The sequence below is a fragment of the Salmo salar genome, chromosome ssa04 (assembly GCF_905237065.1).
Source record: "Salmo salar chromosome ssa04, Ssal_v3.1, whole genome shotgun sequence".
Classification (NCBI taxonomy): domain Eukaryota; kingdom Metazoa; phylum Chordata; class Actinopteri; order Salmoniformes; family Salmonidae; genus Salmo; species Salmo salar.
The window spans coordinates 50,349,089-50,371,823 of record NC_059445.1 but is presented as its reverse complement, the minus strand read 5'-3'; the positions used below and the strand labels follow the sequence as shown (position 1 = coordinate 50,371,823).

The 22,735-nt window shown below is 43.2% G+C and overlaps 1 protein-coding gene across 6 annotated transcripts; it reads right to left on the bottom strand.

The window, feature by feature from the left end:
* Window positions 1-1,397: 1,397 nt before the first annotated feature.
* Window positions 1,398-22,358, bottom strand: LOC106603351 (ras-related protein Rab-6A). 6 transcript variants are annotated; one of them, XR_006769632.1, is made up of 9 exons: window positions 21,843-22,358; window positions 9,687-9,745; window positions 9,325-9,378; window positions 8,408-8,513; window positions 6,293-6,404; window positions 4,906-4,999; window positions 4,346-4,439; window positions 3,389-3,455; window positions 1,398-3,176 (listed from the first exon to the last, which is right to left on the bottom strand). XR_006769632.1 is itself a non-coding variant. In XM_014196918.2 (8 exons), the coding sequence occupies exons 1-8, from the start codon at window positions 21,910-21,912 to the stop codon at window positions 3,112-3,114; spliced, it is 627 nt and encodes a 208-aa protein (XP_014052393.1). In that variant the 5' UTR covers window positions 21,913-22,335; the 3' UTR covers window positions 1,398-3,111. The 6 variants fall into 6 exon arrangements, 4 of the variants coding, with proteins under 4 accessions (XP_014052393.1, XP_014052392.1, XP_014052391.1 ...); XR_001328399.2 differs by lacking the exon at window positions 8,408-8,513 and adding an exon at window positions 8,138-8,243 and having other exon boundaries at window positions 21,843-22,320; XM_014196918.2 differs by lacking the exon at window positions 4,906-4,999 and having other exon boundaries at window positions 21,843-22,335.
* Between the last annotated feature and the right edge of the window lie 377 nt (window positions 22,359-22,735).

Below are 22,735 nucleotides of genomic sequence, written 5' to 3'. Positions count from 1 at the left end.
GTCAGCTGGCTGGGGCTGAATGAATTCAGACCTCTATGGAACAAGAGAGTGAGACACAGGTGTGTCATCAGTGACCTAGAAGAGCCAGCTCAGACACACACACACGCTTTTTTTAACACTACAATGAAATAAAAACACACGTGCACACACACACCAAAAATATTATTCTTACATCAATGACCTTGGATGGAGGGAAACACCAAATTGCATTAATGAATTAACAGGAAATATTCATCTTAGATTAATTGATATTACAAAAATATCAATTTGACGATTTTCTTGTCACAAAGATGCTGATCATTAATAACAGATGTTGCTATTCCCTTGTCATAATCCTGTATTGATACTCCATATTTAGGGCTTGATGCTTGAAGCTTCAGTATGAATCAAATGGGGTGAAAAGACATCTGACATATTGTAATCCAAACAAATAGTGTAAAGTCAGGGGAAATGATCCAGCTAGCGCTGTAGTAGACTGGAGAACACTGTTCACTACCTCGTAGTAAGCTGTTTAGAATCTGTCATGAATAGTATAGGGGTCACTTAACCAAAAGAGGAATGATATAGTATGATAGAGGACACAACAACTATGTAGATAAGGTAGTGGGTGATAGATAAGCATCATCTAACGTACTACGTAGGTCAACGTGTCTATGAAGGGAGGGGGGAAGCAGGGATTGGTGTACGTGTGTGTAGAGCTCAGGTGTGAGTGTTGGTAACGTTCATCAGGGAACCAACATAGATCCTCTGAACAGTTACTCATGTGGCATTTTCTCTGCTCATGGTCCCCTGGCCAGTCGTTGGAGAGGCTGCCACCCAGTGGCTGTACCAGCTCTCAGCAGGCCAGTAAAGGGATGGGCTCCAGTCAGAGGCATAGTTGATTTATGCATCAGATCAGTACCAACTGTTACTTTAGGTGACCTAAACCAAACCCACTGAAAAAATGTCAAGTAACACACTGTGGCAGCTGGGAGGAGGCTATAATCACGAACTGATATGTTCGCTGACAAATGGTCTTGTAGCTTACTGGTAATCTGTTTCGGAGAGGTTGTCAGAAAGTGGATGCAGTGTTGCTGGTGAGTGCAGACAGGCATGAATAAAGAGTATACATTCTTTGACCTTTCCCAAGACCTTCCCCTTGAAACAGGATGGAGCCTGCCTGACATCAGGCCAAAACATTGTCCTTCACCTTGTCTTCACTTTCAGTACAATACCAGAAAACACTGTCTGAGGATCATAGCTGGTTTTGGCCATGTATCATAGACAGCCAAAACGTTGCCCACTATGACCCAATTATGTTGTGGGGAAATGATTTAGACTTGAAATATTGAATTCAAATATTGTCAACACTGATATCACCAAGTTGACAGGAAATAAGACTAGTCACGCTTTGCAGCTTTCCTTGTCTAGCATTTATCTATTTATTCAACCATGAAAAAAGGACATTTCAGTTACTAAACGCAGACCTTTCTTGGGGATGACGATAAGACACTGATGAATTCTAGCAGTGCAAATGATGAGCTTGTGGCAGCACAGACAGCCTCCAACCTCCAGTTAAAACCATTCTAAAGATAAAAGGTTACGGACCAAGACGCTACTGGACTTTCCTCCAGAAATAGTGCAATGGTTGTTTTTTTTTCTTCAGTTTGATCAAATCAGCATTTTGGGGTGGAGTAGAGGGGTAGTGACATCATCACCAGAAGAGCTGGAGGACATGTTTGAAAATCAGGTGGTTGACAAAATACTCTAGTCATTTAGGGATTATTCCAACAATGATAGTATTAACAGTAATAAACATGATCCAATAGAAATAAATATTACAAGTCATTGTAGATTGAATGAACATGTAAGATAATTTTCATTAACAAAAGATTTAAAAAAAACTAGTGTCGATATAACATTAAACCAAACAAAGCTAGGAAATCCCAAAACCATGGAAGCCCTCTACAATTAACACTTAAAAAGGCATGTCTGCATATCTAACGAAGTTGGGTTTGCGTTGAATATACTTCTCAATATACAAAAAACATTTCGCAAAAACTACCGTTTTCCAAAGCAATATCGTTTCATCTATGATAATTGTACTTTTAGAAAAAAAGTGAAGACCTAACCAAGAGATATAATAGAAAATGGCAGCCAAGGTGAAGATACCTTTTATTCATTTCACAAGGTGAAAAATTAAGGACGGTCGTGTTGTGGTAGTGAAACTGCCCTTGTGTTTTGTTGTTACTTTGCGTCACGTTGTGGTGGGATTGTGTCAGCATGCTGTGTGTGACTTCTTGTGGTTTCCCTACATTGTGTTGTCGTCATACCATGCTTCTGTGGAGTGACACTGTGTAGCTGCTATGTGGGGGGGACCGGCGTAAAAAGGTTGGTGTGCTCAACGTTCACCGAGTGAGTGATATTCTTGGGGGCTGCTAAGCCCACTTATGGCAGAAAAATTCCACTCGGTATCCATTACTCTGAAGTCTCAATTTCTCACATGCTGCAATCATTTTTGACTACTGTGCAACCAACCATTTCCAGAGTATATGCAAGTGACGCAGCAAGTAGGCTTGTCGTTTGAACTTTTCTAGGCTTTTTAAATAGTCTTCAATCATCAAAAATGTCATACAAGGCATCTGGCAGAAGTAGTTCCATCCACAAAGCGTAATATATAACTGTGTTTCAATTAATTTGATGATATCTGTAAGCCCATGTAAAATGAACACAGAAGTAGGACGTAAGAACGAGTCACTTGCATGGCGTATTACAGAAAAACAGAATGCAGTGTTTGAAAAATTTAACAATAAATCATTTCCTTTTTCATTGCCAAAGTAGAGTTAAAAGTTCAACTGAAATAAAATAGCATTCACATCCACATTTTGCTTGTTAAGCTTAAGGTAATCTCAGCGAGAGAGCGGGTTTCCACGACGACAAGGATGACGGACAGGTAGTGTTCTTCTCTTTCAGGCTGTGGTGAAGGAGTCAGGAATCAAGGGGTTCAGAGAGGGAGCAGTGAAGCAGAGAGGATAGGTACAGTATAGAGGCCGATAAGCCAGGGTGAGAAAGATCAAGAACAAAGCGTAGGAGAGAGAAACCGTGATAGAGAGTGATAAACGGAGGCTGGAGTTAGCAGGAGCAGCCTCCTTCGCTGACGGGCTGTTCTGGGGTCTTCTCCAGCTTTATGTCAATCACTGGGGAAAGAGGGGTTAAGGACCAACTTGGAGAGGTCAGACAGGAAAACATGAAGTCCTTTCAAGCACTTCCCATCTTCTCAATAGGTTAACAAGCTAGCCAATAGGTGTCTAAATGTTTGAGTACAATCTGTAAGCATTTATATCTACTATTGCCACTGAAAAACATGTGTAGTCATACACACAAATGGGTCTGTGTAGAGTAAGGATACTGTCTTCTCTGCTCTTGTCCTGTGTACTCTCCATGCCAGGGAGGGCAGCGGCCACGCGACGGAACAGCTGCAGGAAAGAGAGAGAACAGACCTCATCTGTCAGAGTCAGACCACTCCAGCCATCCTGCCCTGACATCCAGAGGCGCCAGGGCAGCTCTTTGGGCTTCCGGTCTTCATAAAACATCGTCATTGGAAGCATTAAAACAGGCAAACTGTAAGGTTCACCTGTCCAGAGGCTGACACCATAAGAAATGAGAGCATAGAATCTTTGCGCCTTGAATTTGAGTGCGTTTGATAGGTCAATCTAGGATTCTAATCAGCAAATCAGAGCTCATTCTTTTATCTTACACTTGGTTTGAACAGGGGAAACTGCTTGCTTTATTCATGTTTACTTGCCTGAGGGTTTGAATAAAGGCCTCTCATAAATTATCTGTACAGCGTGCCTTCCACACAAACCTAGTGTAGAGCTCACAAAGCCCACAATACAATCCAGACTGATTCAAGCTTTGTTCATTCATTGATTTAAGGTAGACAGCGGTAATCATATACAGTTCCTCCTAAAAGGAGGTAAAATACCATCCAATAAATTAACCTGCTCGATAGATCATGGGGATAATGCATTAAATAGAATCATTTGATAGTGGTCAGAGAAATCACCTCAAATAAAACCTTGTGTGGATCACAAGTCTAAACTCTGTCCCACCCACCAGACCAACTGAGGCCACACCTCTACAGGGCAGTGGATGTCTGTCCCAGGGTGCAAAGAATCCTCTGGTCTTTGGTTATTATGACTGACATGAGATTGGTGGGCAAATGATCTGAGACAAATCCAAGGACCCCATTTAGTGTAAATACAAGCCAGCGTTCAACACAGTGATATGCACACGCACACATGTGAGAGAAGCTGTCAGAAGAAAGCGTGAGCACTGCACACGTCACACACACGCTGCGCTCTACCTGTTTGACATTGTAGCCTGTCTTTGCACTTGTTTCAATAAAAAGAACATTCAGCTCTTTGGCTCTCTGTTCCCCTTCCTCTGTGGTTATCTGTCTGTGATGACACACGACAACGGACAAACACACCACACGTACACAAACACATGAACGAGAAAACGAAAAAGAGAATGAACATCATGAAGTGAAGGATGAACATGCCGTGTCTCCTCCTGCTCCTCCTCCTGCAACCTCTGCTCTGTCGAGTGCCCACACAGCTCCTACATCATCTCAACACCTCAGAGTACCACCTCAGCTCCTGGTTCAATACACCATGTTCAAATGAAAAGCACTTCAATCTAAAATGGTCAATCAAGGGTATTATAGAACGGTGTGCCTGTGCAAGTCACGTCAGAAATTCTAAATGACCTTACATATAAGGATTGGGCTAAACTAAAACTACCCATGCAGCATTACTGTAGCATTTGACCCTTAACCCCTGAACATGGGTGACCTTTCGAGGATGAGCCGAGGCAGCAGCAGCAGAAGCATGGACGGAGAGCACGACTCAGTCACAAACTCACCTGCTTGACGTTGTAACCTGCTTTAGCACTAGTCTCAATAAACATTACATTTAGTTCTTTGGCCTTCCTCTCCCCCTCTTCAATAGCAACTTGCCTGTGGTAGGTAGATAAGAGGGTTAAACATGAACAGCATACAGTCAGCTCATATAGAATCTAAAACCAATAACACAACTCAGCAGGACAGCAGTCAATACAGTAAACATGGGGATAAAAATTCAAAGCAGTTGTTTTAAGGTGAAAAGCATTAGGGGTTATAGTGGCAAACCACGTGTTAAAATAAAAAGGAGCGGTTTGGCCATCACAATTGTTTGAATAAGATAAGACTTGCTATGATCGGTTGAATCTGAATAATTCTAATATATCTAGGTCATGCTAAACTGGAAAGAGTCTGTGTGGTCTATTCAACTCCAGACAGATCCGTCTCTAGACGGCCTGTATCAAGGGAAGAGCTTTGACCCCTTCTTGTGGCCAACAAGTCCCTGGTCAGCTGTACATAGAGGACAGTGTTTCCCACTCAACACAGCAGGGCCTAAAGGTCTGTCTTAAAAATACAAAAACGCTCTACAGTTAGTCAGTGGATTCAGTAGTATGCTCTAATGTAGAGAGCCCTCCAGGACCTGGGGCCTCGTCTAGAAAATGTTGCATATGTACAAAATATGCCCTAAAATACACAGGCACCAGATCTCACGCAAAAGATGGCATTTATAAAAACTTAAAGTGAGAATGTGCTTATCCGACTGCAAACTTAACACCATGAGTACAGTTTCTACTGGTTGAAATAATGCATTGCAAGGAGCAGGAATATATGATATATAATGACACATTAATAACAAAACAGGTAGCTGAATATACTGTAATAAAGAGAGCCAATCATCAGTTAGTGAGAAGACCCTAAATCCATTTATTTTAGCTTCGCATTCGAAAATAATTATAGGTCCACAACTTGCAATTGCTTTCGTCTTTCAGAAACGGTCAGACTATAGCAAATGTCACGACAAAATAAAACATTCCATCAACACCTCCAAAACACTTGAACAAGTTGCCATTGCTATTTGCTTTAGAGGCCATCTTGGCCTAATTCCAACACTTCCACAGTATACAGCAAATAAGGGCGTTATCGTCACCATAGGTGAATGAAGGGCGTTTTTCAGGCGTGCCGTTTTACGACAGGTCTGATTTCTAAAGGGAAACATGTGTATGCATGTACAGCACACGTCTAGTTTAGAAATCTCTATATTTTTGTGCGCACGCAGTCTTCTCAGAAATGGCACACAAAGATATTTAGTGTAAAATTGACTCAACTGTTATGAGGCCCCTGGTCTGAAGAGCTCTACAGGCTTACTGACACGACACTGACTTTAGTCTTCAGTTATTATGAAACTCACACCTTTTGTCTGCAAGGTCCGTCTTGTTTCCCACCAGCATGATGATGACATCACTTCCTCTCTCCGTTCTGACATCATCAATCCATTTTGTGGTTTGCTGGAAAGAGTTGACATCTGATACAGGAGGGAGAGAGGGAGGAGAGAATAAATGTTAATCTCCATTCAGGTTGTGACAAGTACAGACTTGTGGTGATGAGCAGAATGACAGAGACAGTAACAAATATACAGAGAATGTGACAAGTAAGCTCATTAAATGAAGTAAATCCAGCTTCCATTTCCTATCCATATGTAGGAGCCAAATAGGTTAAATTGTACATCTTTGTTTCAAATTCATAATGAATCTGTTGTGTGTTTGCTATTAATCCCCTGTCAAGTGTGTGTAGCCCCCTCTACAAGCTGATGGAGAATACCGTTAAAAGCTAGACTCCAAGGCCTACTGGTAGAGACTGGAATGGCAGCTCAGTGTTTTGACAATACCAGACCATCCTTACCGTGCCGTTTTTTTGTTTGTTTGTTTGAATTATTGTTTTGTTAGTTCTTTATATTTTGTAACCAGAAGAATGACAAATAAATTGATTACTTTTCAACTTGAATCAAACTCTGGACATTGGATTTGCATGAGTCAAGACTAACATTTCACCACTCAATTGTGGCGAAAGGGTTAGGATGATAATTGTTTTGGGACAATTAAATTGGATAATTTAGCCACTACACCCTCCATCCATCTAGGCTACTATGTTATCTATCCATATCCTTGTATTCTGCCTGTGTTTTTATCCCGTAGACCAGGGGTACTCAACTCATTCCCTACGGAGGTCCGGATGCTGCTGTTTTTCTGTTCTACCTGATCATTAACTGCACCCACCTGGTGTCCCAGGGATAAAGCAGTCCCTGATTAGAGGGGAACAATTACAACAAACAGTGGAACTGGCTTCAAGGTCCAGAGTTGAGTTTGAAGGCCATAGACTGTATATATGTATTTAACAGTCTATCCTCTATCCAGCTGGAAGTGGTGTCTGTTTTTCTGTAGTGACAGTCAGACTTCGTCCCCGGAGAGCCAGTTAAATAGATGTCTATTGATTTTCCTCTAGCCCTGCTGCAGCTCCATGTCTGCTTTTATCTCCCCCTAATGGCCAATCATCTAACAGACACACATTGTAGGAGACGTTAAAATTGAGTGAAAACTGAACATTGTTATTTCATGTCGGGCAAAATAGGCCCCTGAAGCAACATCAAAGCTGCCGATACCAATTATTTGTAACGAAACGAATAAGACACTTCATTGTTTTGTATATGGGTGACAAACCTAAGTCATGGTTGCCATGGCCAAAAAAGAACAGTCCAGAAAAATAAAGATAGGGAAGGATTGAAAAGAAGAAGAAATGGGATTTCTCTGTTGGAAAAAAAACAAGATAAATCATCAAGGAAACTACTAAACTATTGACAAATTTCACTGCTTTTTACTATAAACCAATTTCACCAACTGATTTTTACTATTGAAAGCTATTTTGTCTGTAGCCTAATATTGTAAATGGGTTGTATGTATGCTACCGAATGCTTTGTCAATTCTGGTATCAATGAACAAACTAATACTTGTCTATTTAATACTGAAACATTCACAGACTACAATCACGCTAAAAGCAGACAAATAAAGAAGAAGTGGACACATACAAAAAAAGAGGGAGGAAAACATCAAACATGAAGGGGACAAAAGGCATCAGGTACAGGGAAAAAAGGAGAATGGAAAAACAGAAAAGGGACTTGAGCCAGTGGCAAAAAATGGTCATCTTTTTTTGTTTTGATTGGTATCCTTCCATCACTTTTCCATCAGTAGGGACCGCACTCACTTGTGATGTCATAGACTACCACGGCCACGGTGGAGTCTCGTATGTAGCTAGGGATCAGACTCCGGAAGCGCTCCTGGCCGGCTGTGTCCCAAAGCTGCAGCCTCACCTGAGCAGCACGTTAGCACCAGCACACAGGGAGAGAAGGAGAAGGAGAGGGGGGCAAGAGGAAGAGGTGGTGGTAAGAGAGGGGAGAACTGGATGAGGGTTGAGGGGGGCAGGGAGGGGCACGCACGCACGTCGAGTGGGCGGGGCGCAGAGGGGAGTACCTACTTGTGATGTCGTATACTACGACAGCAGCGGCGGAGTCTCGGATATAACTGGGGATGAGGCTACGGAAACGCTCCTGCCCAGCCGTATCCCACAGCTGCAACCTGATCTGTGGCGGATGGGAGGAGAAATAAAATAAAATGGAAAAGGAAAGGATGAAAAGTAGATGAGAGAAAAGGAAAACATGAGGTAAGAAACCAAAAATAAAGAAATAAAACAAATCAACTTCTGAAGGAGAGAAAAGGAGAGAAAAAGAGAGCGAGAGAGAGAAAGAGGGCTGCATGCATGGAGTATGTGACCATAGGAGGAGTGGTGAGGGCCAGGGGAATCATGGATACTAGGCCTCATTTCTGAAAGGTTGTTCTCTCGTTCACGCTAGATATTGAATTTCAGCACGAGAATTAACCGAATATGAGCAGATGGTTAAAAGGGAAGAAAAGAATGACCGAGTTTGTCTGGAGGAGAGAAAGCTAGCAGGAAGGAAGAGACAGGATCCAATCCCAGCCCAGGACAGGGCGGCTCTCCGGCTTCTTTAAGGAGCTAGTGTGTGTGTGTGTGTGTGTGTGAGAACCTGGGCCAGGACAAAACACAGTTAGAGCAGACAGTCAGGTCACAGGATACCCAGCATCCCCAAAGTCCCAGAAACCACTATTGGCAAAAATGCAGTAAAGACCTGTGTGATTGAGTGGGGGTGCGTATGTACCAGTGAATGGGTAAATCTTTACATTTCAAAGAGAGACATTTTCTAAGTCACTATAATGCAAATTTACATTACTCAGTAAAAGTAACACCACAGTCATAACACACTCACTTAAATATTCTCTCATAATCAGCATAACATCCCAATCAGCACATTACCACTTTATGGACTATGACAATTTCAAGAGAGATTGATTTAAAAAGGAGAAAGTAAAACTTACTGTTCGGTCTTCGAGGTACATGGTTTTTGACAGGAAATCTATCCCTATTGTGGCCTGGAAACGAGAAAGAATAAAAAGAATGAGAACGTTTCTGACAATGATGGTAGATTGATAAGGCTTCAGTACTGTAGTTAGACTAAACTGAAGGAACAAACAGATTGCCTAGTCGAGCCCAGCACTAACAGATCTAATTCAATTGGCTAATCATAAAGACAGACTAGCTGAATCAAGTGTTGGTCTGGAGCAAAAGTCTGCCCACCCTATTGTAGGACCAGGATGAGGGTTAGGCATCGAGATCAACGGTGTAGTAAACCCTGACTACCATATCCAGACTCAATGGTGTCTGTGTGGTCTAGCCTCACCTGGTAGGTGTTGTCGAAGCTGTCGTACATGAACCTGGTAATCAATGAAGTCTTCCCCACTGAAAAACACAAGACACGTGTTAGGACCAACATGGCTACATAAGGACACAGAAGTCCGGATCGCTGTCATTTTCCCCAATTTGATGTATTTTTAGGAACTCAGTCGGGGTCTCAACTTACTGTTGAGTTAGAATACACAAGGTACAATTTTGAAAATTGGTTGTGCATCTGCAGTTTTCCTCTTGATATAAGTCACTTAATGACTAAAATAACATGTGCACGGTATTTGGGATAGTAGCTGATCTCCCACTTCATGTCTTATTCGGGATAAGCCGTTTACATGCACCTTTGATATCCCGCCTCATGAATATCCCTGACCATGAATTAACAGAATATTCCTCCTTTAAGTATATTGGTTAAAGGAATAGTAACTGAAACAAACACTGATGGTAGGCCTATAACCAGTCACATGTAGAGTAATACAATATGAACTCAGAATTATGCATTTCTTGCAGTGAAATTATACAACAAATGTTAGCGGAGAACAAACAGGAGAAATATAATTTCTTTCTTTCAGCATCTCTTGAGAAAACACGAATGCGTGTGTAATGTGTTATCTGTGACACTTATTTACATTTTAGTCATTTAGCAGACGCTCTTATCCAGAGCGACTTACAGTAGTGAATACATGCATTTATAAAAAATAAAAAAAAATGTATGAAATGTACTGGCCCACCGTGGGAATCGAACCCACAACCCTGGCGTTGCGCACACCATGCTGGCATTGCAAACACCATGCTCGACCAACTGAGCCACAGACTGTATTTTAACCACAAAATATGCACCCAAGACTAAGTGAAGTCTTAACAGAAATAGGTTGTCATTTTCTCAGCTTTTCATTTCCTTAAAACCGGTGAAACTGATGGCATTTGGACATTTTGCACAGGACCAATCTTTCCAATGTTTTAGAGTTATTGCGTTTTTTCCCCAGTCCCTAAATGAAACAGACAACTTTACCGGTGTTAACAAGATTAATAATGCATTCATTCTATTTATGTAAAACATTCTGCTGATCACTACTGTATTTAGTCTTCTGGGCAACAAGTTATGACAGAAGAGAAACTACATGCATCAAACTATAGTTGACAAACAAATGGCCTACCAAATGTCAGAAATTATAATATGGCATACCAAATCTTGGAAATTATAAGCAGAAACTTGAGTAAATTAGGGGTGAAAGTAGCCAGTAGTAAATTACAGTAGTCTAAATTAAGGAATTATTATGGTGGAGCGAAATGGGCAGGTAGCCTCCTTTATGAAGTGACTTGTTCGACAAATCAGATGAAAAACAACACCCATGAAATGCTTCACTGAGCCTGCGCAGACCGCAACAGTAAAGGGGATAAGATGTTAACATGCCACAGTATCCCGTCTTAGATCAGCCTATCCCAGGCATCTTATCCAGGTTTCTCATAACCGGAATACAAGCTTCTTCAGGTTATTGTAAACGGGATATGATGTTTATGTGCATCAACTCAAAAACAGAGTACTTAAGTATCCCAAATAATAACAGGATATTGGTGTGCATGTAAATGTGGTCACTGACAGTCACTCAATCAGTCTAGCCAGCCATAGTAACTTTAAGTATTCATGGCCGAATAAACGACCCAGGCACTCGAACAGGGGCCCTGACCTCCAGTGGGCCTCAATGATTTTGTTAATCACTTTTCTCAGATATCATATGTAATGGCAAAATGTGGAGAATTGCAGGAAATTAGCTGTACCACTGCACCAAAAAAAATGCTCTGTAAAGCAAACTTATTTGTTTACCTTTTGTTTATAAAATACTTTTTCTGCTAACAGATCTCTGTAAGTATGAAATGATAGTGCTGAGTTAATGCGAGTTAACGTGTAGCAGCTAATTGTTTCGCTAATAGGCTATGGGTCTGTAGACAGACTGTGGTGAATTAAGCCAAGATAAGGGCTGGGGCCATTTTTGCTTGTTTCTGCTGTAAAATTGTATAGAAACGCAGTAAATGACCCACTCAGGACAAAACTAAAACTCAGTCCCTGGCTATGGCCCTGATTAGTCTTGAAGAGTAAGTAACACCAGTAGTGCTGGCAGAACAGACACACAGTACTACAGACCTCACCAGTAGTGCTGGCAGAACAGACACACAGTACTACAGACCTCACCAGTAGTGCTGGCAGAACAGACACACAGTACTACAGACCTCACCAGTAGTGCTGGCAGAACAGACACACAGTACTACAGACCTCACCAGTAGTGCTGGCAGAACAGACACACAGTACTAGACCTCACCAGACCAGCGTGGAGTGACTCATTTCACATAGCTAACATAAGACATGTTCTAGCCTGATTTGGTCCTGCAATTCTCCAAACTCAGCAACTCCTCAGACAATTTGCTGAGGTGCACCATCTGTTTTCTGGCCAAAGCCCACAGCTCACCACTACCTTATGACTTGACTCCACCAACCAAGAGGCCTGGAGTAAGAGTCCATGAGGAGCCGTCTGCCGAGTCTGCACTTTAAGGGAGAGATCAGTAAAGAAAATGCCATACAAAATCCAGAAGGGTTTTTGAATTGACTTGGGGAATGCTGGGAGAATCTGTGCCGACCCAGACATAACATCCTAGCATTTAAACCATATTTGATTTTCAAAATGTTGCATACTATTAAACATTCTATTTTTGCACACTGAGAATGTATTGTGTGAACGCATTGTTTCCCGCCATTCATTATTTTGGTAGCGCATCCCCATATCTAACTGATCAGCTGTTGTCAAAGCCGAAATGAGTATGACATCCGGGCATTTCAAAGTATAAAGAATATTTTTGCATACTCAAAAACGGCCAACCACAGTAAGTGTACAAAAAAAAAGGATGAACACCTGCTCTTTCCATGACAGTTTTCACCTGGTCAGTCTATTGATGTCAATAAACCTGGATCTCTGCCACCAACACTCCCTCTCTCTGTTTCTCCCTCGCCCTGCACTGGCATGTGACAACACCCCAAGGGAAATTAGGGCAGGATTAAAACAGGGAGAAAAAAAATCCCAAAATAAATAGTAATTTTGTTTCATTGCTCCAGTCTACCACATCGTGGAATGCACAAGTATTAATTTCCAATACGTACAGGGAGGGGGAGGTTGTCTCACCCAACCCCTCTATCATACTACCACTGTTGCTGGTCAGGCCTCAACTCAGTGTTCAGAATCACAGTGCACACAGGTCTCTAAGCAATCTGTACCATCGATCGAGAGATAGCTACACACACACACGAATGTGTGCCAGATTTGGGGTCAGAGGGAGCGATCTAGAGGCCTTATGCCATCTTCTCTCACTCCATTCATCTCAATGTAATTGGCATGACATTGTCTTACATTACTTCTCTTTGTGACGAGCCAAATACCAAACTCTTTTCAATAAATCGATTCCTCAGTCAATATGCCTAATCTCGTTCTGCCTGATTCTCTTCCTGATAGCAAACAGCCAATCAAAATGGGCATCAATGGAAGTTAAATACAGAGAGTTGAAGAGGTGACCTTTAAAATATGACAATGAGTTGTCCCATGGCTGCTTTTTTCTGTGGGCAGAGCAATGAAACTGAAAACTTCTCCTTGAATGCAAGAGAATGGAGCGGCTCTCACGCCATTGAGTGTACATAGATGAAAAGCAGGACATGTGACACCAATCCCCAGCATGGGCTAAGTATGGAAGGGAAGATAAGAGTGACATTCTTGTGACAGGAATGCCAGATGGCAAAGGTTCCCAATTACAGTTAAATCATTCTGTGGAGCCACTGTAACGCTGACCAGTGCATGAAAATGCCATGATTTGACAGAATACCTTGTAGCTGCCAAAGGGAGAAATGGAGGGAGAGAGGCAGAGAAAACAAAATGGATGGATTCCCAATCAAGCGGTACAGCTTTCCCCATAGCCCATACTAAAACAAATCAAATTGATCGCATACACATATTTAGATGTTTTCACAGGTGTAGCGAAATGTTTGTTCCTAGCTGCACTAACAGTGCAGTAATACACGTCAATAAAAACATGCAAATCCCCCCCTCAAGGAAGGAATTAATAAATATTAGAACGAACAATGTCAGAGTCCAGGATATAAATATATATGTATATGATGGTGTGTATAAACATTATGGGCAGTATATGAATAGTAAAGGTGTGTACAGCAGTAGTTCTATAGAATAGGCCTTGACTAGAATACAGTAGATACACTGAGTACAAAACATTAAGAACACCTGCTCTTTCCATGACCGACTGAGGTGAAAGCTATGATCCCTTATTGGTGTCATTTGTTAAATTCACTTCAAAATCAGGGTAGAAGGATTTTTAAGCCTTGAGACATAGATTGTGTGTGTGCCATTCAGAGGGTGAATGGGCAAGACAAAATATTTAAGTGCCTTTGATCGGGGTATGGTGGTATGTGCCAGGCGCACCAGTTTCTGTCAAGAACTGCAACACTGCTGAGTTTCACACTCAACAGTTTCCTTTTTGTATCAAGAATGGTCCACCACCCAAAGGACATCCAGCCAACTTGACAACTGCGGGAAGCATTAGAGTCCACGTTGGCCAGCATCCCTGTGGAACGCTATTGACACCTTGTAGAGTCCATGTCCTGATGAATTGAGGCTGTTCTGAGGGCAAAAGCAACTCAATATTGGGAAGGTGATTCTTAATGTTTGGTACATAGTGTACGACGCACGTATGGGCATTCGGGCCAAGGCGGTTGACTAAAGTTCAGGGTAGGGAACTGGCCAGAGGCCGGCTAGCAGTGACTAACAGTCTGATGGCCTGGAGTTGCTGTACCAGGCGATGATACAGCGCAACGGGATGCTCTCAATGGTGCATTTTTAGAAGTCCATGAGGGTCTTAGGGACCAAGCCGAATTTCTTCAGCCTCCTTGTGCCTTCCTCACCACACCATCTGTGGTACTCCCTAAAATTAGAAGGTAGGACTTGACCCATTCCATGCCCCATCTCTACCATTCCTGAGAGGAAAACCATAACCTAGTTTGAGTTCAGGACTGCCTCCTTCCCCATTTTTCTGGGCGGAGGGGTCAGTGCTGCTTGGGAGGAGGGTATGCACTACGCAGGGCACACCAGCTGGTATTGAGAGAGACCCCACCCAAAGACTGAGGGGACTAGACAGCTGACAGAAGCAGGAACACATGTCTACTTTAGGAGTCAATATGAAGACGACCCACATGTTAGAAGATACTTCTGCAGACAATGACACAGTGAGGACATCCACTGTACGCATGTGTATGCCCTGACTGCCCTGGGGACTTGTTCTACTCAAGCTCAAAGTGTGGTCAGACAAAGGGTGCTTTGGCCAATGTGTATTGTAGCCATGCGAGTCAGTAATGTACATATTTATGTCAATTGAAATTTTGCCCTGATATCTCCACTTCAGGTCTCTTCAATGAGAATAGGCTAAGGCGGTCTGCAGTTGGGAAAGTTAAAAAGAATGTTTCATTTAGAGACCCACCACTTCCTAAAAAATAAAATAATTGTATTTGGTGTTTCCTTTAATAAATAGAAACATGCTTACATGTCTGCTAGCAAGAGAGCTGTTTGTTTTTAGCATTCCTTTTACTTAACAGGTAAGTTGTCTAAGAGGTGAGAACACTATCAACAACCTAGGAAAGAGTTTCCGGGGAGATGAGTAGTTCAACAAGCCAATTGGATGCTGGGGATGATTAGATAGCCAGGGTAATACGATGGCCAGGTTGGAAATTGGGAACCAGTCAATAATCTCATAATTATAGGGAAGGTTAGGCCTAACTTGGGAGGGTCTGGGTTTAGGAACAGGCCATCTTTTCAAACATGCAAGAAGTAATTACACTGATAAAGATCTAAATGACGAAAACACCTGAGAAGTAGTCACTTAAATCTAGACCCATTTTCATACGAGTCTGTGGACAGAGTAGTACATGTCAGTCAAAAACATGTGTGAACTCTGTCGTTTGTGTTTCCCAGCAGTGAGGGACTTATACTGACTAGACCTAATGTGTGCACACTCTGATCCAGTGTTCACCTCTCACACCAGTGCAGAAATCCCTGCTTACATAAATAGCTGCGAGGGGTCAGAGGTCAGGCTTCATTCCTCTGGGGCAGAACGCAAAACAAATCACAGCAGTATATTATCCACATTACTCCTCCCTTCCCCCAGTCTCAACAGAAACACATCACACACACGTTTGTCAGCAGCACAAACAAACACAAACCTCATTGAAATGTAGCATGGGTTCTGGTTAGAGGGGGATGTTTGTTGCTGACAGTGGTATATAGGATATACTATTTTATAGCCTTGACTACAATGAAAGGAACTGATTGACTTCCAGCCCACCCCCATACCATCCCACCCCCTCAGCAGTGCTAAGATCAGGCCGGTCAGCTAGGCATCATTCCAGTCCTTGGCTGTTTCTCAATGCAGTAATGTTATATGACATATCCATCATACCACTGTATTTGCATCCTAAACCCCACTCTTTCCAGTTCAATTGGATCTTTCTCTTTGTGTCTCAACAAAGAACTGTGATTGAAACAGGGATCCCATCCAATAACTAGAGGTCAGAGAAATCAACTAAAGTTGGACAGAGAAAGAAAAACCACAGGCCTCAAATCAGGGTGGTTCTGTCTACAATCTACGTTGTAGGAAAGTTGGGTTACAGGTATCGTTGATCCATCCAGCACAATAGCTCAACTGGTTGTCAGAATCAGAGAGACAGATGGTTTTATAAGAATTGTTGTTTTTAAAAAAGAGAAACAGAATTGCATGAACATAAATCTGTTGAAATGTACAATATGAAGTCCCCACTCCCCACGAGAGAAGACAGTGCTGGCTGGCACGCATGAGTTTATAACGTTAGCAAAAAGACATTAATAAACATTGGCAAAGCTTCCACGCATTGATACTGACGCTATGGTTTGACGTACAATGCGACATATTTCTCGACACAGAGGCTGTCTTTGGCCAGAGTAAAGACAGATGGCTAACATTAGCACTGAAAACTTGACAACTGCTCTGAACTACACCAAAGACAAATCTGAAATCTCTGATTGTTCAATCAACACCGACCCTAGTTGATTGTGAATCAGATACATCAAACCATAGTATGCCATAGCTATACCAACCTACCATAACGGGTTATATTCCCAGTATATACATACATACATCTTTTTTATAAACCTTAACTTCAAAATACTCTCCTGCAACCCGCCTCACCCAATGTGGTGTGGATCTGCTTTTTTTCAAAAGTATTTTTCTTTACTTCTGAACCGGAATCCCCCAACAGAAGCTAACTAGCTAGTAGTCAGCTAACCACTGCTAGCGGTCATCAGCTAACCTATAGCACGGAAAACTAGACAGTTTGCAGAACGCGATTCAAACCAGAGCATACCGGACCTATTCTCTCTCCATATCCTCGGATTCCTATTGCAAGCTCTGAACCTTTTCACCTGGATCATCGCAGCAAGCTAGCTGCAGTCCAAGTGGCTACTCCTGGCTAACTTCTCTGTCCCGAAGCAAGCACCAGTTAGCCTGGAGCTAGCCCAAGCTAGGCCCATCTCCCAACTAGCTGAAGAGGTCCATTAGCCACTCCGGGGCTACAATACCTATTTTGCCAATTGGCCCGGACCCCTTTTACTGCCGGTACGGAGCTCCATCACGACTGGACTACCGACGTAATCTGCCCGAGGGGGTTATTCAACTGGCTCCTACATCGCGACATCCCCTGAATACCCATCTGCTAGCCTGCTAGCTGTCTAGAGCTAGCAGGCTATTGGACTGTTAGCTGAAGAGATCCATCGGCCAATTTCTTGGGCCACTATACCCATTTTGCCAATTGGACTGGACCCCTTTGATACACGGAACCCTACTAATCCATCACGACTGGTCTATCGACGTAACCGCACGAGGAGGCTATAACAGACTTCCTCCGTTGCGACGTCCCTCTTAAGGCCCTTCTGCTAGCTTGCTAGCCCCGGCCTGCATCGCCGTGTCTCCAGCCAGCCTAACTACTCACTGGACCCCTATGATCAATCGGCTACGCATGCCTCTCCCTAATGTCAATATGCCTTGTCCATTGCGGTTCTGGTTAGTGATTACTGTCTTATTTCACTGTAGAGCCTCTAGCCCTGCTCAATATGCCTTACCAACCCTTTAGTTCCACCTGCCACCCATGCGGTGACATCAGCTGGTTTAAATGTTTCTAGAGACAATATCTCTCTCATCATCACTCACTGCCTAGGTTTACCTCCAATGTATTCACATCCTACCATACCTTTGTCTGTACATTATGCCTTGAATCTATTCTATCGCGGCCAGAAACCTGCTCCTTTTACTCTCTGTTCCGAATGTACTAGACGACCAGTTCTTATAGCCTTTAGCTGTACCCTTATCCTACCCCTCCTCTGTTCCTCTGGTGATGTAGAAGTTAATCCAGGCCCTGCAGTGCCTAGCTCCACTCCTACTCCCCAGATGCTCTCATTTGTTGACTTCTATAACCGTAAAAGCCTTGGTTTCATGCATGTTAACATTAAAAGCCTCCTCCCTAAGTTTATTTTATTCACTGCTTTAGCACACTCTGCCAACCCGGATGTCCTAGCCGTGGCTGAATCCTGGCTTAGGAAGACCACCAAAAACCTTGACATTTACATCCCTAACTATAACATTTTCTGACAAGAAAGAACCGCCAAAGGGGGCAGAGTTGCAATCTACTGCAGAGATAGCCTGCAGAGTTCTGTCTTACTATCCAGGTCTGTACCCAAACAATTTGAGCTTCCACTTTTAAAAATGCACCTTTCCAGAAACAAGCCTCTCACCATTTCAGATAGCTATAGCCAACACTCTACCCCCAGCTGTGCCAAGATAGCCATATGTGAATTGATCGCCCCCCATCTATCTTCAGAGCTCGTGCTGCTAGGTGACCTGAACTGGGACATGCTTAACACCCCAGCAATCTAAGCTTGATGCCCTCAATCTCACACAAATTATCAATGAACCTACCAGGTACAACCACAAATCCGTAAACACGGGCACCCTCATAGATATCATCCTAACCAACTTGCCCTCTAAATACACCTCTGCTGTTTTCAAGCAAGATCTCAGCGATCACTGCCTCATTGCCTGCATCCTTAATGGATCTGCGGTCAAACGAACACCCCTCATCACTGTCAAACGCTCCCTAAAACACTTCAGCGAGCAGGCCTTTCTAGTCGACCTGGCCCGGGTATCCTGGAAGGATATTGACCTCATCCCATCAGTAGAGGATGCCTGGCTATTCTTTAAAAAGTTCTTTCCTCGCCATCTTAAATAAGCATGCCCCATTCAAGAAATGTAGAACCAGGAACAGATATAGCCCTTGGTTCACTCCAGACCTGACTGCCCTTGACCAACACAAACATCCTGTGGCGTACTGCATTAACATCGAATAGCCCCCGTGATATGCAACTTTCAGGGAAGTTAAGAACCAACATACACAGGCAGTTCGGAAAGCTAAGGCTAGCTTTTCAAACAGAAATTTGCATCCTGTAGCACAAACTGCAAAAAGTTCTGGGACACTAAAGTCCATGGAGAATAAGAGCACTTCCTCCCAGCTGCCCACTGCACTGAGGCTACGAAACACTGTCACCACCGATAAATCCACTATAATTGAGAATTTCAATAAGCATTTCTCTACGGCTGGCCATGCTTTCCAGCTGGCTACCCCTACCCTGGTCAACTGCCCTGCACCCCCCACAGCAACTCACCCAAGCCTCCCCCATTTCTCCTTCACCCAAATCCAGATAGCTGATGTTCTGAAAGCGCTGCAAAATCTGAACCCCTACAAATCAGCCGAGCTAGACAATCTGGACCCTCTCTTTCTAAAATTAACTCCCGAAATTGTTGCAACCCCTATTACTAGCCTGTTCAACCACTCTTTCATATCGTCTGAGATTCACAAAGATCGGAAAGCTGCCGCGATCATCCCCCTCTTCAAAGGGGGAGACACTCTAGAACAAAACTGCTACAGACCTATATCTATTCTACCCTGCCTTTCTAAGGTCTTCAAAAGCCAAGTTAAACAGATTACCGACTATTTCAAATCCCACCGTATTTTCTCCGCTATGTAATCTGGTTTCAGAGCTGGTCATGGGTGCACCTCAGCCACACTCAAGGTCCTAAACGATATCATAACTGCCATCAATAAGAGACATTACTGTGCAGCCGTATTCGTCGACCTGGCCAAGGCTTTCGACTCTGTCAATCACCAAATTCTTATCGGCAGACTCAACAGCCTTGGTTTCTCAAATGACTGCCTCGCCTGGTTCACCAACTACTTCTCTGATAGAGTTCAGTGTGTGTCAGATCGGAGGGCCTGTTGTCCGGACCTCTGGCAGTCTCTGGGGGTGCCACAGGGGGGTGCCGACTCTTCTGCATAAATCAATTATGTTGCTTTTGCTGCTGGTGATTCTCTGACCCACCTCTAAGCAGACGACACCATTCTGTATACTTCTGGCTCTTCTTTGGACACTGTTAACTAACCTCCAGATGAGCTTCAATGCCATACAACTCACCTTCCGTGGCCTCCAACTGCTCTTAAATGCAAGTAAAACTAAATGCATGCTTTTCAACCGATCGCTGGCCGCATCTGCCCGCCCGTCCAGCCTACTCTGGGCGGTTCTGACTTAGAATATGTGGACAACTACAAATACCTAGGTGTCTGGCTAGACTGTAAACTCACCTTCCAGACTCACATTAAGCATCTCCAATCCAAAATTAAATCTAGAATCGGCTTCCTATTTCACTCATGCTGCCAAATACACCCTCGTAAAACTGACCATCCGACCAATCCTCGACTTCGGCGTTGTTATCTACAAAATAGCCTCCAACACTCTACTCAACAAATTGGATGCAGTCTATCACAGTGCCATCTGTTTTGTCACCAAACCCCATATACTACCCACCACTGCGACCTGTACGCACTCGTTGGCTGGCCCTCGCTTCATATTCGGCGCCAAACCCACTGGCTCCAGGTTATCTACAAGTCTCTGCTAGGTAAAGCCCCGCCTTATCTCTCAGCTCACTGGTCACCATAGCAGCACCCACCCGTAGCACGCGCTCCAGCAGGTATAGCTCACTGGTCACCCTCAAAGCCAATTCTTCCTTTGGCCGCCTTTCCTTCCAGTTCTCTGCTGCCAATGACTGGAACGAACTGCAAAAATCTCTGAAGCTGGAGACTCATATCTCCCTCACTAGCTTTAAGCACCAGTTGTCAGAGCAGCTCACAGATCACTGCACATAGCCCATCTGTAAACAGCCCATCCAACTACCTCATCCCCATACTGTATTTATTTATCTTGCTCATTTGCACCCCAGTGTCTCTACTTGCACATTAATCTTCTGCACATCTATCACTCCAGTGTTTAATTGGTATATTGTAATTACTTCGCCTCCATGGCCTATTTATTGCCTTAACTTACCTAATTTGCACACACTGTATATAGACTTCTTCTACAGTACTATTGCCCTATGTTTGTTTATTACATGTGTAACTCTGTGTTGTTGTATGTGTGGAACTGCTTTGCTTTATCTTGGTCAGGTCGCAGTTGTAAATGAGAACTTGTTCTCAACTAGCCTAACGTTACCTGGTTAAATAATGGTGAAATAAAAAAATATATACAGTAGTATGTAGCAGCTGGCTAACTAGTTAACGTTAATGATTTTAGTTAACGTCGTTACAACCCGACTACTGACCTGACTGATTGGGTGAACTAAAAACAACGCGTCTCCCAACAGCTTGCTAGCTTAGTTAACTAACTAGCTCGTCTAGTAAGTTTATAGGTCTTTAAAAAAATAAAAAAATGTAAAAGATAGTTAGCCAGGTAAAGCTGCTAACCATTAACTAACGTTTGCCAGCTAACGTCAGCTAGCAACAAAGTAGCTTTAGATAATTTAAATCGCCATGGTCTCAATATTGTGGCAGTCGGTGGATATCGATTAAATTAAGGGACTCGCCCATGATGAATGATGGCATTAGCTAACTAACAAGTTAATCGCTAAATTAGCAAGCTGATGACCACATAACACGCGTTAGTCGTTACCCCCACACAGTTCAGCGTTCACTTACCGCTTTGTTCGCCAAGAAAGACCAATTTAAATTTCCTTAGAGGGTTTCCGAAGTCTCCTGCCGCGGACATGACTGCAATATTGTTAGGCAGGCAAATGCAAGTTGTAGACTGTGGCCCACAGTGTGGGGGGGGGAAACACACTACCCCTTACTTTAGTGAGCTAGCTAAATCCCTACTAGCTAGCCAGCCCAGTTGACAAGTTGAGGGGGGTTGTGCCGTAAGAACTAACTAGCTAACATTAGCAGCAATGCTTCTAAACTGCAATTTCTTGGCTTGACTGGCAGTCGGTGAGTTTAGTAGCTAAATAACTAGGTAGTAGATACTGGCTTCTTGAACACTCAGCTGACTAACTACCTCAGCACTCCCACTCCATCGCTGCTAGCTAGTTGTTTCAGAGGATGTTTGTCACGACCTAATATGTTCGACGACTGGCACAAGGCTCAACCAATCCAAAGCGATTGTGGCATTCCGATGCAGTGGCGTAAATTACGGGTGTGTTCGCAAATTCACTCTCGCACAGACTGCGCTCTTGGCGTTCGTAAATTCAATGCATTGTCAGATTGTGTAGTTCATAAATTCAGAGCGTTTTGCTCTCGGGGCCATCACGCGCTCTGGCAGAGGAGTAGGGTTAATCCGAGTGTTTTGACCTACCAACGACAGTCAAGCACCCAAACTATTGGCTAAAGTTGGCTAGCTACTTCCAGACACAAATGAGAGAACACCTCACTCTGACCATTTTACTCGCCCTACTAGCAGAGCTGGTTAGGCTGTTGTCATGTGTTTTAGAGCGTTGTTGACTGTAACTGTGCTGCTGCCAACAATTTAATTACGTTTACTGACACCGGTCATATTCAACGGGTGTTATGCGTTCGTAAATTCCTCAGTTATTCTG

Coding starts and splice junctions, on each gene's coding strand:
- LOC106603351 (XM_014196918.2), bottom strand. CDS start 21,912: ATGTCCGCGGCAGGAGACTTCGGAAACCCTCTAAGGAAATTTAAATTG. Junction 8,514..9,324: donor TGTACCTCGAAGACCGAACA/GTAAGTTTTACT, acceptor CATCCGCCACAG/ATCAGGTTGCAGCTGTGGGA. Junction 3,456..4,345: donor CAGGCTACAATGTCAAACAG/GTAGAGCGCAGC, acceptor TCTTTCCTGCAG/CTGTTCCGTCGCGTGGCCGC.